This window comes from Ursus americanus, chromosome 11 (assembly GCF_024610735.1).
Source record: "Ursus americanus isolate L20-20 chromosome 11, mUrsAme1.1.p, whole genome shotgun sequence".
NCBI lineage: Eukaryota > Metazoa > Chordata > Mammalia > Carnivora > Ursidae > Ursus > Ursus americanus.
Window position 1 is genome coordinate 26,537,215 of NC_142137.1, and position 15,875 is coordinate 26,553,089.

The 15,875-nt window shown below is 43.7% G+C and overlaps 1 protein-coding gene across 2 annotated transcripts in view; it reads right to left on the bottom strand.

Moving 5' to 3' along the window:
- PPIL6 (peptidylprolyl isomerase like 6) overlaps positions 1-15,424 on the bottom strand; it is a 33,414-nt gene extending 17,990 nt beyond the window's left edge. The window contains exons 1-5 of one of the 2 annotated variants that reach the window (XM_045798459.2): positions 15,290-15,424; positions 11,393-11,488; positions 8,225-8,413; positions 4,688-4,750; positions 4,412-4,559 (exon numbers count right to left, since the gene is read on the bottom strand). In XM_045798459.2, coding sequence (XP_045654415.2) covers positions 4,412-4,559; positions 4,688-4,750; positions 8,225-8,413; positions 11,393-11,488; positions 15,290-15,424 — 631 coding nt within the window. The remainder of the gene's footprint in view (positions 1-4,411; positions 4,560-4,687; positions 4,751-8,224; positions 8,414-11,392; positions 11,489-15,289) is intronic. The other variant, XM_045798460.2, reaches the window with a different exon arrangement.
- Between the last annotated feature and the right edge of the window lie 451 nt (positions 15,425-15,875).

The window sequence follows — 15,875 nt, forward strand, 5'->3', positions numbered from 1 at the left end:
AATAGCGGACTCTGGTGGGAATAAGGGTCTCTAAGCTCTGTACCCCCAGCCTCCCCATCAGCACCTCTTTACTTCTTTTCCTCTCTCGTTCACCCTCCTTGAGTATAGCGTACAATATATCTCTGTTGAAAGACTGTGCCAGGGTCGCCTGGGTGGCTTAGTCATTAAGCGTCTGCCTTCGGCTCAGGGCGTGATCCCGGCATTCTGGGATCGAGCCCCACATCGGGCTCCTCCGCTATGAGCCTGCTTCTTCCTGTCCCACTCTCCCTGCCTGTGTTCCCTCTCTCGCTGGCTGTCTCTCTCTGTGTCAAATAAATAAAAACTCTTTAAAAGAAAAGAAAAGAAAGACTGTGCCATTTTAACTCAGCGTGAGTGAGTTACCTATAATATAAGTGCACGGTTTAAGGAAATCAGATGCAACAGCAAGCATGCGGAGAGAAGTTATTCAGGACAGGCATGTAGCATTTAAATTCCATTCACAAACTGGCTCCGAAGTTAGTCATTAAGCCTGAAGTCTTCAAGCCTACTCTGCCCGATACTCCCCATGTGATTCACCCCAGGAGCCCTGGGCATCTCCCGGAGCACACTGCAATGGCTGAAGGCTAAATCCAGAAATGGGGAAGTCGAAGGTCCTCCAGCACCAATTCCTTCTGATCCTGGAGTTCGCTTTACTCAGACAAATCTGCCTGTGGTTCGCCACCCCTACTGACTCACTTCAACATCGGTGATACTCCTTTGCCCTATCTCTCCAACCCCCACCATTCTCTTGCCCTTTGCTTCACATCTCCCGGGGAAATAGTTTATATTGACCCCATTTCAATCAGTACTTGAACTCAGCCTTATATATCTGATGTTATTTCTGTACTTCCGATGACAAGTTCTGCAATGCAGAGTAGTGGTTCAAAGTAAACTTTAGAATCAGATGACTTCGATTTCAATCTTGATGTTAGTTACCTTTTCCGAGCCTGTTTCCTCATCTGTATGGACAGGAATAATGTTAAGTGCTCGCAGGTAATAGAAATCACCCTCTACCGACAGCACTTAGTGCAGCGCGGGGCAGAGCGCGTGCTCGCTCGCGGGTGGCCATCGTCAGCACTGCGCGCTGAGGGAATGCGTCTTCTCCTTACCACCGTCGTCACCATCATTAGACTGATGATGATGATGATGACAAGATGTATTAAACTCTATCTCAAGAGGTCCTTCGGAAGGCAGCAGGCCTTGTGGGAGCCACAGACAGAGAATCCCACCAAAGTGGCTTCACGACTTGATCTCTTCTTTCATTTTGTACTTTAGAAATGAGTAGAATGTATGTTTCCTGTTTATCTGTTCATTTATTCATTCATCCTTTCAACAATATTTTTTAAGCACTTACTGTATACCAGGCACTGTTCTGGAGCCTGGGGATATAACAGTGAACAAAATAGATAAAATCCTGTACCTTCATGGAACTTATTTATAGTCTAATGAAGAGAAACAGACACTAAACAGATCCGCCAGGAAATACGTAATTGTATATCCAGTGATGACAAGTGCTATGAACCCAAAATAAAATATTTTATTTTAAAAATAACAATTAGGGGATAGGAGAGCAGCAGGGAAGGGGGTAAGGAGACCTGTGTGAATAGGAAAGGGGCAGTTTTAAATAGGATGGTCAGGTAAGTCTTGCTGAGATGAACTCTGGGCAAAAATCCAGATTAGATATCTGAAGCAAGGGGATATCTGAGGCATAGCTGGGTAGAGTGTGTCCCATGCGGAGGAAATGACAAAAGACCTCAAGCACACGTATGCTTGATGTGCTTAGGAAACAACAAGGAGGCCAGTGTATGGAGCAGAGGGAGGGGAGATGTCAGAGGATGAGGTGAGGCTAGGGAAGTGTAGACCGTGTAGGCCCTGCTGGTCCCATCAGGCAACCAGTAGTGCTGGGAGGCATCCTAAGGCACCGCATAAAACCACATTAACCATATTCCAGAATTTTCCCCACAGCCCTGTGTGAATCTGGTATCTGAAGGGAGAACATTTATAGAGCTTGGTACTTCCAATATACCATGTCACTGAATCCTGAATCCTTTCCACATCCTGTGATATTATAATTTTCCCCATATTATGATTAAGAAACGGATTCAGAGATGCTAAGTGCTTACATACTAAGTGGTACAACTGGTATATATCAGTTGGGTTTGAATCTAGTAATCAGCATTTTTTCCTAAAGTGTCCTTAACATTGCTGCTTCATTATTTGAAATCATGACCCAAGATCTGTGCATTGTACTACTTGGAAATTTTATTTCAAATAAGTAAACAAACAAGTACTATGACCTACTTTTCCCAAATATTGCTCTGGGGCTCTGGAAGGGGAGGTATACCTCTAACCAAACGCCAAAAATAAAAAAGAACATAGCATCTGAGAGCCCAGCACATAATAGTCAACATTGAACTAAGTTTCAGGAGACCCTGATATTGGCCCCCTTGAGGATGGTTTTATACCAACAAATACTTGAAAACAATCGAAATGTTCACCAATGGGGAATTAATTACAGTTGACCTTTGAACAATGCAGGGGTTGGGGTGCCAACCCCTGCACAGTTGAAAAGCCCAGTATAACTTTTAACTCCCCCCAAATTTAACTATTCATAGTCTACAGTTGACCAGAAGCCTTACTAGTAACATAAACAGTCAACACATATTTTGTGTGTTATAAGTATTATATGCTGCACACTTACAATAAAGGAAGCTAGAGAAAAGAAAATGTTATTAAGAAAATTATAAGGAAGGGGTACCTGGGTGGCACAGTCAGTTAAGCATCCAACTTTTGGTTTTGGTTCAGGTTATGATCTCGGCGTCATGAAATCGAGCCCTACGTGGGGCTCTGCATTCAGCACAATCTCCTTGAGACTTTCTCCCCCTCTCCCTCTGCTCCTACCCCACAGGTGTGCTCTCTCGCTCAAATAAATAAATAAATAAATAAATCTTTAAAAGGAAAAGGGACGCTTGGGTGGCTCAGTCGTTTAAGCATCTCCCTTTGGCTCAGGTCACAATCCCAGGGTCTTGAGATTGAGTCCCGCATCCGGCTTCCCGCTCAGCGGGGAGCCTGCTTCTCTCTCTACCCTTCTCCCTGCTCATGCTCTCTCTCTCTCTCACTCTCTCTGAAAGAAAGAAAGAAAGAAAGAAAGAAAGAAAGAAAGAAAGAAAGAAAGAGAAAGAAAGAAGAAAGAAAGAAAGAAAAGAAAAAGAAAATCATATGGAAGAGGAAATACATTTACAGTACTGCACTGTAAAAAGTCAGTGGGTCCACAGTTCAAACTCCTTATTGTTCAAGGGCCAACTATAAGTTGGTAGAGCAATATATGAAAAACTAGGCACACCCTAAAAATTGTACATGTTTATGTTTATTGACATAGGAAAACATACCATATATGTATATGAAGTGGGAAAATAATGAGTTTAGATAACACTAGAGTGATATGATCTCATTTTTGGAGAAACTGAGGGAAAACTGAAAAAAATCAGAAAACTGATTTTCATACAAATGCCCGGATTAAATCTACATATTTCTTATCAGCCTCAGAATGTTCCGGAATGTTGAAAAATAATTAAGCATTATTAATTTAAGCCTCTGCATATTTCATCAAGTTCAAACAAATCTCCTAAGCCAATTATTTTTAAATTGCTGCCTGATTGTTCCCTATGGGTCACCTCCCAAAAGGCCTTGAAATTTAATTTTGTGTTGTTAGAGACCTAGTCTGTGTGAATGCAAAGGACTGACCTGAAAAGAAAGCAAAAATGAAGAACAAAATGCTTTGGCTCTTACTTTTACACTGTCACAATGTAACATCTTTGGTGAGAAATAAGTTGTTTTCAATTCTTACCTTTAGAATGTCTCTTTAGGTACTGTATTTTCTAGGTACTCCTATTTATTTAGGTGAGCATATTTTTTTTTTAGAGGTGGGGAGAGCGGGAGAGAATCTTCAGCAGGCTCCACACTGGGCATGGAGCCTGATGCGGGGCTCGATGACTCAGGGGCTCGATCTCACAGCCCTGAGAGCATGACCTGAACCGAAATCAAGAGTTGGGTGCTCAACCAACCTAACCACCCAGGTGCCCCCTATTTAGATGAACATTTAAAATTATATTTTGATATAAAAAATGGTGTATTCCTATCTTATATTGCTTTTTAATTTGGAATATTCTGGGTAACAAAACTTTAAATTTGTTTATTTCAAAATTTATGACATTTTTAAAAAGAGTATGAATATCTTAATCATTCGGCCATATAAAATATCCTTTCAATATATACATAATATTTAGAATAAATATATCTAATTCTACATGCATTTCACAAAGGTAGAGAAACAAAATCCTGGACATTCTGATTTGACGTTACAATTAAGTTGCATTTAAGATTTTAAACTTACCTCCTCCTTGTATCCAACCATTTCGTACTACTCGATGAAAAATTGAACCTACGTAATGTAGCTTGATGCCACTTTGAGAATAGCCTGCTTTTCCTGTGCAGAGGACTTGAAAGTTCCTACATGTTTTGGGACATGCATCACAGTAGAGCTACAAATAAAAATACAAGGTTTAAAAGATTAAATATTTAATATTTTGACAGTTACAGATTCCTACTGCCACCTCCCACTTATTAAAAAAATAACAAAAATAAATAAGAACAACAAAAAGCCTCTCACCTCAAAAACCAGTCTTCCAATTGGATAAAAATCAATAGAAATGTCCAAGAACACAAAAGCATGCTATTAAAATTAGGAAGAAAAAGATAATGCAGGTCAGTGTCTTGGAATAAAGTTTTAGAAATGACCAAAAATACCACAGAATAATGTTTTCAGTGATAAGATTTCAAAAGCAAGGACGCCTGGGTGGTTCAGTCAGTTAAACATCTGCCTTCAGCTCAGCTCATGATCCCAGGGTCCTGAGATCCAGTCCTGTCATGCTTCTAACTCAGCAGGGAGCCTGCTTCTCCCTCTGCCTGCAGCTCCCCCTGCTTGTGCTCTCTCTCTCTCTCTAACAAATAATTTAAAAAATATATATTTCAAAAGCATTAACAGTAGATAATGTAACAGCAAAGTTAAATGAATGACTTACAGAAGTTTGTTTCATTTTAATATATCAAGTCTTTCCAACCTTTTTAAATAACACACTCTTTAAAACGCTTTAGTAGTGAAGCTTTGACTAACCTTAACCAGCGCGCCAGACAGAGAACACACGGCTAGATACCCCCTACATTGCAAGCTAGGTGTGGAAAGGAACACTAGTCGGTCCCTTTGGGAAAAGAAACAGACTGGGAATTTTCTGTTCTGAGTAATTTTGGGTAACATGTGAGTGCCATGGATTTGGTTACCATATGTTCTGGATCTTGAGAGATAGTACCGATTAGCTGCCCAGAGCCAGGCCACGTCCTTTCCGAGTGGGAAAGCAAGGACGCCGTATCCATAGGAGGTATGGGACCAGGGGAAGGGAAGAGAATATGCTGTGCTTTCGTGTCATTTCAGTCTTGCTCTCATGCTCCCAGATGCCCCCAGCTCTTGTTTTCATTTGGCAGCCTTTCTGGCAGGGACAGCTAACATTTGTGTGATCTCGTCTAGCTCTACAAAGGGACATCCAAAATGCAAACACGGCCTCCGTCATGGTAGCATTCATTTGGGGAGCACAGCACATCCAATGGGATACACTTCAAACCTTGGGCACCATTCTCATACATAAGTTGCCACCTGATTTAACAAGCTACATACCTTGCCCTGCCCTATTTCTTAAGAATCTAGGAAACACAAATGAAATCACTTTTACGGTATCACTGTCGCTACCTTATGTCACTTAAGCCTTTTCTTTTTAATTAAGAGACTGTAATAATACTGTGTTATCTGACATCCGGGAATGAAGTATTATGTCCATAGTATTTATGATTAACTTTTGTGTGCCTCTCAGCTTCTGTACTACAAGTTCTGAATTATAAAAGAATAGTATAACTTTATTATAAGAGGCATAATATAGTAAACATCATGGGCTTGGGCGAAAAAGAGGATATACTGGAAATCATGATTCATTTATGAAATGGGTAAGTCCGTTCAGGCATCATTAAACTTTCCTCTGTGTCAATATATTATCTTTATGCAGTTGTCAAGAGTAGAAAATTCTAACAATTCTAATGAAAGAGCAAATAAGCACAACACAAGGTAATGTCACCTAGCAGCCAAATATGCAAACATAATTATCTGGTATATCATTGCAACCCAGAAGTAAACAAGTCCCGGCAGCAAGAAAAATCTAGCCTCTGCACAAAAAAAAAAACGTAAGGATTTTCCCTGGGATCCAGGTCTTCCCTCCTCACAGCCATTAATTCAGGCTGTCATCATCTCTAGGCCACACTACTATATTAGTGTTCCAAGTGGTCATCCGGCCACCAGGCTTTCCCTACTCCGCCCTGTTTTTGCACAGCCCTAAAACTTTTTCCAAAAAAGCAAAGATTATGTCACACTCTTTATGAAAAGTTCTGTTGGCTCTGCTTCCTTCTAGGAAAAAAGGTAACTCCTTAGTTCACAATGCAGTTCAGAATGGACTAAGTTCAGCCTTTCTTTAGTGGATCTGTTTGGTGTTTTCCTCCCCTTCCTTAACATCTGGGGATGTTTCCTATTTGGGGAACTCTCCACGGGACCCACCACCCTCTAAAGACCCTAAAGGGGCCAGATTCTCCCTCCCTCACTCTGTGAGAGCCAGGGTGTGGGGATATGACTTGGGCTGGATTAGTCAGGTGCTCCTGCCTGGGACCTTGGATCTCCAGGGTGCAAAGATACCAGTTAAGTAATTCTCAGTGAAGGTGGCAATGTGAACCCAGGGCCAGTGGGCACCCATGGCAGTGTCCTAGCTGCACATTTCTGGGATGTGACTCTTGCCACGTTTTCCTACTGCCAGGCCTCCCTTGGTTCCCACCTGCTTTCCAAAACCTGGTTCTCCAGCTTTCCTGTCAATTGTGAGGTTACCAATATCCTTTCAATGCATACCTTTTCTCCTTAAGTTAATCAGAGTAGCTTGGTACTGTTGGTGACTATACTCCCATTTTCCCAGCCTCATTTCCTGTTAATTTGGGTCTCCTTGCTGTCCCCTGCCCCTCCCTGAATACGCCATGCACTTTTAGACCCTTGTCCTTTTGGGAATTAACTGCTGTGAACATTACATTCCTCCCCATACCCCAGAATTTCTAGTATTTTCCAAGTGCATTGTTTATTCAACCAGACATTCACTGAGTTCATACTATGTTTCAGATTCTGTTCAAGGCAGTTAACAGCTAAATGAGGATGAAGGAACAAAGGTCTTTGCCTTTTTACAGCTGAAATCCTAGTACTGGGTCTTTCTGTGGGCACGGGCCACTATAAGCATGAAATGATTTTCAGCATATGGCTCTTGTTGCTATAACAACTTTCTGAGCAAAACTACGAAGTACTTTTACCTCTATTGCCATTCCACCCTAACGTCTGCCTCTCACTCTCCTGGACCTCAAGCTTCAGGACTGTCCATTGGAAACCTCCCCAGGGCCTTAGCTTGTCTGGTCCTGCTCTTGCCAACTATGTGTCATGCTTTAAAAGGTCACCTTTTGGGGCGCCCGAGTGGCTCAGTCAGTTAAGTGTCTGCCTTCGGCTCAGGTCATGATCCCGGGGTCCTGGGATCGAGCCCCACATTGCGCTCCCTGCTTAGTGGGGAGTCTGCTTCTCCCTCTCCCTCTGCCCCTCCTCACCCCGCACTTGTGCTCTTTCTCTCTCAAATAAAATCTTTAAAATGTCACCTTTCTTCTCAAACTTTCCATTCTCTTAGCGCAGTACCTCTCATTTAGATGTTAGAAAGTACTAATTAAAAATTTTCATGTTAAGGGTGAATGGATGATAAGCTCGAACTTCTCTGAAGCAGGGGGAGGGCTCTTTATGTTTTCAAATGGTTAATTAATGCATATAAATCTCTAATGGGGAGTAGAAATGTTTGAACAGGGATGCTCTCCCCCTGTGCATTCTGCCTGCTCTGAGGTCTGCGTGCTTTGCACACTGTTTAGCCAAATCCTGCAACATTATATATAATCCTTTGCAACTGGATTATAGGCCATTGAGAATTTAAAACCTAGCCTTCTGTTTATATTCCTTTGTTAGGATATCAGTAATTAATGCTGAATCAATATAAATAATCAAAGATTCCACTATTTTTCTTTAAAAACTAGTGTAACTTGCCTTGGTGTCTGTTAAGAATTTAGCAGAATAATCCACAGTAAGTGCCTCATAAAGTTCAGGGGGCTTAAAATCAACTACATCCCACATCTTGTGAGCCCATTTCTGAAGATCAAATGCATCACCTAGGAGCCGATCGTTAACAAAACACATCACATAGGAAGAATATTCCCAGATTTCATTCTTGAGTTCCTATAAAGGAAAAGGATAAAAAAAAAAAAAAAAACCTGTATTGTGAGTGGGAAAAAAATCAACCTTGCTATAAACCCACAAGCCAGAGCTCGGGATAGACTCTAACCGAATCTTAAAGAAAATGAATTTTTTTGCCATCTTTTAGAATTTTACTCTCAAATAGAATTTAAGAACATTTTTAAGACTCTGACATCACTGAAAGCAAAGAATGACCTTAAAAGTAATACTAAAAATGGTACAGTCATTGAAAATAGACCGTGATCTGGTAATAAAAATCTGTGTGTATAGCATACGTGTTATGTTAACTTGAAAATAAAATGCAGTCTCTGGCTTCATTTCTGAAGTACGTTTTACTGGGTGTATACTTGGAAAGGCTAGGGGTTCTGAGTAATACATGGTTTTCAGTGCCAAGGATGGAAAGAATGCTTTTCTGAGGGAGTGGGGTCAGGGAAAGGAAATGCCTCCCTGGGGGCCAGCAGGGACTTCTGGCGCACCCAGGTGTAAGGAGGGAGAGAACTCACCTTTGTCAACACTTTTAAGTCTAAGCCCCTTAAAATGAAGTGCATTCATGTGTTTATCCAAACACTAACAGTCAACCTCCCAAATCCCAGCGTGTGACCATGAGTAATGCCCCTTTGGAAGATAGATCTGGTTTATTATGACCCAGGGCCAGTCCTGGCAAAAGTATGAATAATTTGGGACACTGTTCTCAAACCTTAGCAGGCAAGCAGAATTACAGGGTCCTGAGCCCCACCCGAGTTTCTGATTCCAGAATGGGGCCTGAGAATGTGCATGTCAAACAACATCTCAGGAGATGCTGACATTGCTGGTCTGGAGACCACACTCGGGGAAACGCTGGTTTGGGGACCAGTTTGTCTTCAGCCTGCCAGTCTGCCACACTCCCAGCTCTTCTCCCAGATTTCAGGTCCCACTCCAAGGCCCGTAGCAAAACCCGGTTCGAGGAAAAGAATGAACTTCTTCATGCTAAACTATAAATCACTGATAAAGCCTGTGCGTCATAGTCCCTAAACTGTTGAGATTTATCAATGTTACCACATTTTGTAGAATGCAAAACTTTTAAAGGGGCTATTTATCTACCTGGGTATGGCTAACGTGGAAATTTATTTAGCCTGGTGGGAGAAATGCAGTAGGACGTACACTTTACTCAGAGGCTAATGATGCAGAGGCCTCATGCTTGTGTGTCCTCTGCCGTGAGGAGGCCTCCTCACATGCCTCAAGATAGTCGCCTGGACCCAGTGGTTGCTGGGGCTTTCCAGCACTGAGACATAAGATGTTGCCTTTTTTGGAGGGGAGAGAAAGGCCTTTCCAAAGGCCCAGAAGCCACCACTCACGGGTGGCGTTACATTCTGCTGAAACTTAAGGCCAGCCCAGACCTCACCTCAGATGTGCTAAGAAGCACTACATATGACACAAGGTACGATGCTTACATTGAGGAAGGACAAAAACTGCCCTGAAACAAGAAAAGGATAAAATGACAAGTGTCCAAGAAATGAGGGTGAGAAAAGGAAGAAAGAAAGGATAGGGAATAAAGAATAGGTGGAAAGAAGCAGCAGTGATTACCCAGAAAGCCTCATTCAGGCCCCATGAGAAAAGCAGAAGGAAGAGAACACAGAACATCCCAAGGTCAGGAACCCAGGCTGAGATGGCGGGAAACTGTGGAATGGAATCCACACCAGTCTTTAAGAATCCAGCGGGAATCTGTGAGAGGAATGGGTGTAGACCACAAAGCACGAGATCATGGCTCCCCTGTAGGTGGAAAGCATGAGACTGGTAGGCAGTGTAAGTAGTTTGGTGATAAAAATGAAGAAGAACATATTTTTTTAAGGTAACCAGCTGTCCTTTGTGTAGGACTGTACCAGCTTTAACATTGAAATTCTTGCTCCCAGGAAACCCCTCAGAACCAGGCAAAGCAGGACCACTGGTCACCCTAGTTGTTGTAAGGATTGTAGTTAATATATACATAAGTCAAGAGAATAGCGTCTGGCATATAATAAGTGCCCCGTGTAGGTGTTTGCTACTATTCTCTAAATTCCAGTAAGAATGTTCTATGGCTCTGAAAATGGTATGAGACTCAACAAATGTATTGTGCACTCAGTCCAGCACTCACGTGACTGCACAGGGCCGTGGTACCGTACGGCAGCACTATCTATAGGGTAACCACAGGGTCACAGGACATCCTCGTGCAACCACCGCTCTGGTCAGGGGAAATGGGATTTCATCAGCCACTGGGGAGATGGGCTGGGGCAGGGAAACCAGGACTGGGACCTTACGGTTCTGGGCCAGGGATGGCAAGCAAGAAGTATACCCCATTCCTGCCTCACCCCAACGTGAGGATGAGGTATGGCTGGGCCAGGATGCCACCTTAGAACTCTTCCTATCACATGTTCTAGGCAGCATTACCAAATGATCAGGGTTGGCACCCAAGAGGAAGCCCCTCTCCTGTCTCTAGGCAGGCTCTGCTAGCCCTGGGGCCTGAGGTTCTCCAAGGATGCTGTTCGTGGGGAGAGGGAAGAGAGGAAGCTTTAATTAGGACAAGGCGGCCCTGTGGGAGTTTGGTGCCTGCCATCACAGCTCCCTAGGCCACAAGCCCCGCCCCTGTGTCTGTCCTGTAGACCACCAAGACCTTCCAAAGTAAGGACCACGAGTGCCAAGGTGTCAGAGGAAGTGTGAGTGAGCGGTGTACAGGGAGAGCGGGCTAACCGGCGGGGGTAAATCGCAGCATTGAGAATCTAAAACTTACCTTTATCACATGTCTTCCGAAAGAAAATCCTGTAAATGTTTTACTTTTTTTTAAAGTCAGCCTGGTAAAACGATTGAAATGATTTAGGAAAAGTATATAATTTAGAGAAATCAAATCTAGTTGCTCGAAAATCACTACTCCAGTTTTTCCAAAACAATGCATAGGTGAATAACTGAGGCAAAACTTTGCTCATTTCCCACACCCCAAATATCCTTTACCCTTTTTTTCTCCTGTAGATATCGGTCCCATGCAAATTCTTGAAGAGGGACTATTATAGGGTCTTCAAATTTGGTTGGATAATTACTCTTCAGAGTCTAGGTTTCAAAATAGAATAATTATTTTAGAATAAGTTCTCTTTTAAGGTAGAAATCATTTCCCCCATTATTTATGGGGATTCAGGAGGTTTTATACAGTGCATACCCAGGCCATACAATCTGGCTTAGATGACCCCTTCTTGCTCCCAGAGGCCCCTGTGCTTACCTCCATGAAGCCACTCCCCAGCTCATCCTGGGGCTCTGGCTTTATTTGTCTCTCATTTCTAGAGTATAAGCTCTTTGAGGGCCAAGACTATGTGCTAGTTTTCCTGTCCTCCCACTGGCCTCAACGTCGGGCACATGGTGGACCATCCACACATAGCAAATGAACAAATACATTTTGTGATTTGCCACGTTCTTTTAGGACCAGTTTTTCCCTAAATTGAACTCTTACTAAACTTCAGTGGATCTACAGATACTTTTTTTTAATGAAAAGAAGATGTTACTTTATTTTTTTAACTACAGTGTTTTATTAGTTTCGGGTGTACAATATAGTGATTCAGCAATTCCATACATCACCTGGTGCTCATCAGAACAGATGCCCTCCTTAATCTCCATCCCCTGCTTCACCCATCCCCCCACCCACCTCCCTCTACAGATACTTCTAACTAAAATAAATATTACTTTAATTTATTGATATGTGGAGAATGACCAAAAGGATACTGGTATGGTTACACCCCTCGGGAAAAAGTGAAGTAAATACTGAGTATGTTTAGGTTTAGATATTGAGGAAATTTTGGTTTAACGTACATTATTTTGTCTATACAAGTCAGAGAAAATTCTTACAGGCTCTCAGTCATGACTACTTGACTATGTCCTTGTACAAAAGTGGCCACAGAATATATGTAAATGAATGGTGGTTTTCCAATAAAATAATAAATAAATAAAATAATTCCAAAAAAAGTTTTGATTCCTGGTACGTTGCATTTTACCTCCTGGGCAAGCAAGAGAAGGCAGGTGAGGCACTAAGAGGCCCCACCTTCCTGAGTGCGGCTGAGGAGATGTGTCCAACAGGGAAAAGTGACCACTGGCTGCGGCACTGGGCACCTTCTCCGCTACGGACGGTGCTCAGCAGTCCGACTGTGGCCTAAAAGAGGACGCTGGCCTGGCATGCTTCATCAGGGATGGATATTCCAAGAGGGAGAAAGCCAGGGCGTGAGTGTATCCTGCCCTTGGGACCAGGGGGAGCCGGAGAGGGCAATAGCAGTTCGGTCATTTGCTTCTTAGACTCCTGCCCAACCAACAGATGATGATGTGTCCTTTGTGTCGCAGTGGCAGTGCCCGTGCTCAGTTTGAGGCAATTGTGTTTCTAACTGGGGGACCATCTGGAATAACTAACAAGCCCAACAGTTTTCAAATTAAGCATACTTCATCATACTTTCCTCATGATTTAGTGTCTAGAATGGACTATAGCCAAATTAGAATCCATGTAATACTTACTCTTCACAAACCTAAATCTCTCACAATAAATGAGGTATTCAGGATTGCTCACCAAATGATTATGTTGAGAAATTATTCAAAGCCATATCGTTTATTAAGGTCGAACTAACTCGGTTTACACTCCTAGGTTTTTCATATTCAAATAGAGCTACAGTAGGCAAAAGCTTAAGAAGGGGAAAATTAATATTACTAATATAGCAAAGACGCTGGGTTTTTGACTTAGCTTGCTCTACAACAGGGGCTGGCAAACTGTGGCCAGCGGGCCAAATGTGCCTGTTTTTGTTAAGACTTGAAAGCTAAGAAGAATTTTTAGATTTTAAGCAGCTGCGGGAAAAAAAATCATCTTCTGTGTCATGTGAAATTATATGCAAGTCATATTTCAGTATTTATAATTAAGTTTTATTGGAAAACCACCATTCATTTACATATATTCTGTGGCCACTTTTGTACAAGGACATAGTCAAGTAGTCATGACTGAGAGCCTGAGGCCTATGGCCCTGAAGGCCTAATAATTTAACATGTAGGCTTTACAGAAAAAAATTCCCAACACCTTCTCTACAGTGTAGAGTAGGCACAAAAAACAGGTGCCCTCAGAAAAGGAGCTAAAGAAAAACAAGGGAGGGGCGCCTGGGTGGCTCAGTTGTTAAGCGTCTGTCTTCGGCTCAGGTCATGATCCCAGAGCTCTGGGATGGAGCCCTGCATCGGGCTCTCTGCTCCACTGGGAGCCTGCTTCTTCCTGTCCCACTCCCCCTGCTTGTGTTCCCTCTCGCTGGCTGTCTCTATCTCTGTCAAATAAATACATAAAATCTGAAAAAAAAAAAAAAAGGAAAGAAAGAAAGAGAGAGAGAGAAAGAAAAAGAAAAAGGGAAAGGGAAAAAAATTCCTTAAATTAAATACAACTTGAGCCATGAACTTTATAGATCCCATCAGCCCAGCTAACAGCCCATAATTTCTCCTTATTTTGATGACCCATGTATCGTTTTCACAGATTTACTGCTTGTTCTCTTCCTCTTGTAAACTTTACCTGTTTCACAAATTAGTTACTGTGAAACTGAGTAAAGGAAACCTTACTTAAAACGGAGTGGTGAGGCCAGAAGGGGGAGCTCTCGTTCCTCAATAGGCCCAGCGGGCCAGGGAGAGACAAACCTTGTATTCCCAACAGGAGTAAGTCTGTTTTACTCTTCCAACAGAAGGAAGGGAGAATGTCTCCTAGCTCAGCAACAAACGCGGCCAGTAACATAATCAGCCAGTGAGAAACTATCACCACCCTGAACTCTCTCACTTTCTATCAGTGGAGTTTTCTTCAGAGCAGCCCCTCGCAGCTTCCTCCTTTTCTCTATAATGTTCCTGTCCTTTGATCTCCCAGATGGCCTTTGGTTTGCCATAGCTTCTATGTCCCAAATTGCAATTCCTGTTCTATTCTCAAATAAACCCATTTTGCTGGTAAAGTAACTAGCTGCTTTACTTTTAAGGTCGACAGTTACTATTTCTTCGTTTGATATAATCACAAACTTTTCTTTAACTGTGGACTTAGATCAGGCAAGAAGGCAGGAATTGCTTAAGATTTCTTCTATTTGAGAACATTTTGTGTCAGGTATCCAGCTGAATACTTTGGGAGATACGAACATGGACAGGGCATGGTCCTACAGACTGGTGGGGTTTTGAAGGAGAGAATTTTGGCATAATCTTAACAGTAGCATTCCCGGAGCATATTCCCGAAAGATATGCTGAATTCTCCATTTCTCCGGCATTTGGGTAGTATGTGCTGTACCATTGCTGACCTGGCCAAGTTCTTCCAGTTGCTTAAAGTGTTTTTCCTTTTATATCGTTCCATGTGTTTACAAAGAAATACTGGATTCTCCAAAGCACTTGTGGGTCATTTGTTGAGAAATCCCTTAAGCACCTAATTCGACTGGAATGCAGTAAATGCTAAAGAAAATGTAAGGGGGGGGGGCAATGAAGTTTCCAAAAATCACTTGGGGAGGGAGTTCGTAACAAAACAAAAAACAATCTGTAGTTATATGGTATCATTTCCTCTAAACATTTTTCCATGAATATTTAAGATCCATAATGCAAATAAAAATTGATGTGGGAATAAAATATGTGGGTATCTAGAGGGGGGAATTACCCTTCTTCACCCAGCAAGATTCTGAACTTTCCTTCGCTCCGATCCCGCTTTAAAGGTAGCCCTTCTCGAAGTGGAATGTTCCCCCGACCTGACCCTGCCCCCTGCGAGGTACAGACTAAGCCTGCCCGGCCGGGACACATCCCTACCTCCCGGAACACCAAACCCTGTCACCAGGAGGCGCGAGACCAGGAAACCGGAAGGGCCGCCCGTACGTGTGGTTTTCTCGCGGTTACCTCAGCAGCGCTCTTCGCAATCTGAAAGCTGGAGCTTTTGAAGAGCCCCACCACCTTCACCTGCAGCGGCTGCTCAGGCGGCGACCGCGAGCGGCACGGGGCCGACCTTGGCTGGCAGTGCTGCGAGCTCGCCATGGCGGCACTGGGGGACTGCTCGGAGCACAAACACTGCGCGTCGCCGGGGCAACCGCGCGGCCCCGCCCCCGTCCCCAGCTGGGAGGAAGGACGCGAGGGGGCCCGCGGCGACGGCCCGGTCTTCTCTCAACTTTGTGCCTGTTGCTGGTGAGCCGGGCGAGAGGCGGGAGAGGGCGCGCGGGCGGTCGGGGCCGGAGCTTCTGCGAAAAGGAACGGGGAGCTCCGCCGGAGCCCCGCGTGCCTCGGCCCGGCTGGCAGCCCGCCCGAACCCTCTCTGGTATTCCCCCTACAGGGACGTCGCGCGCGGCCCTCGCCTCCCGGCAGCGCCTGTTTCGCAGCAGATCGCCTTTCCGGGTTGGCGGGCAGCCGGTGGGGGTGAGGGGCGGCAGGGGGCCGGTTGCCCGGGTAACGCGGAGTCGGACCCGGGCCCAGGGCGGGAGTCGCGCGGGCT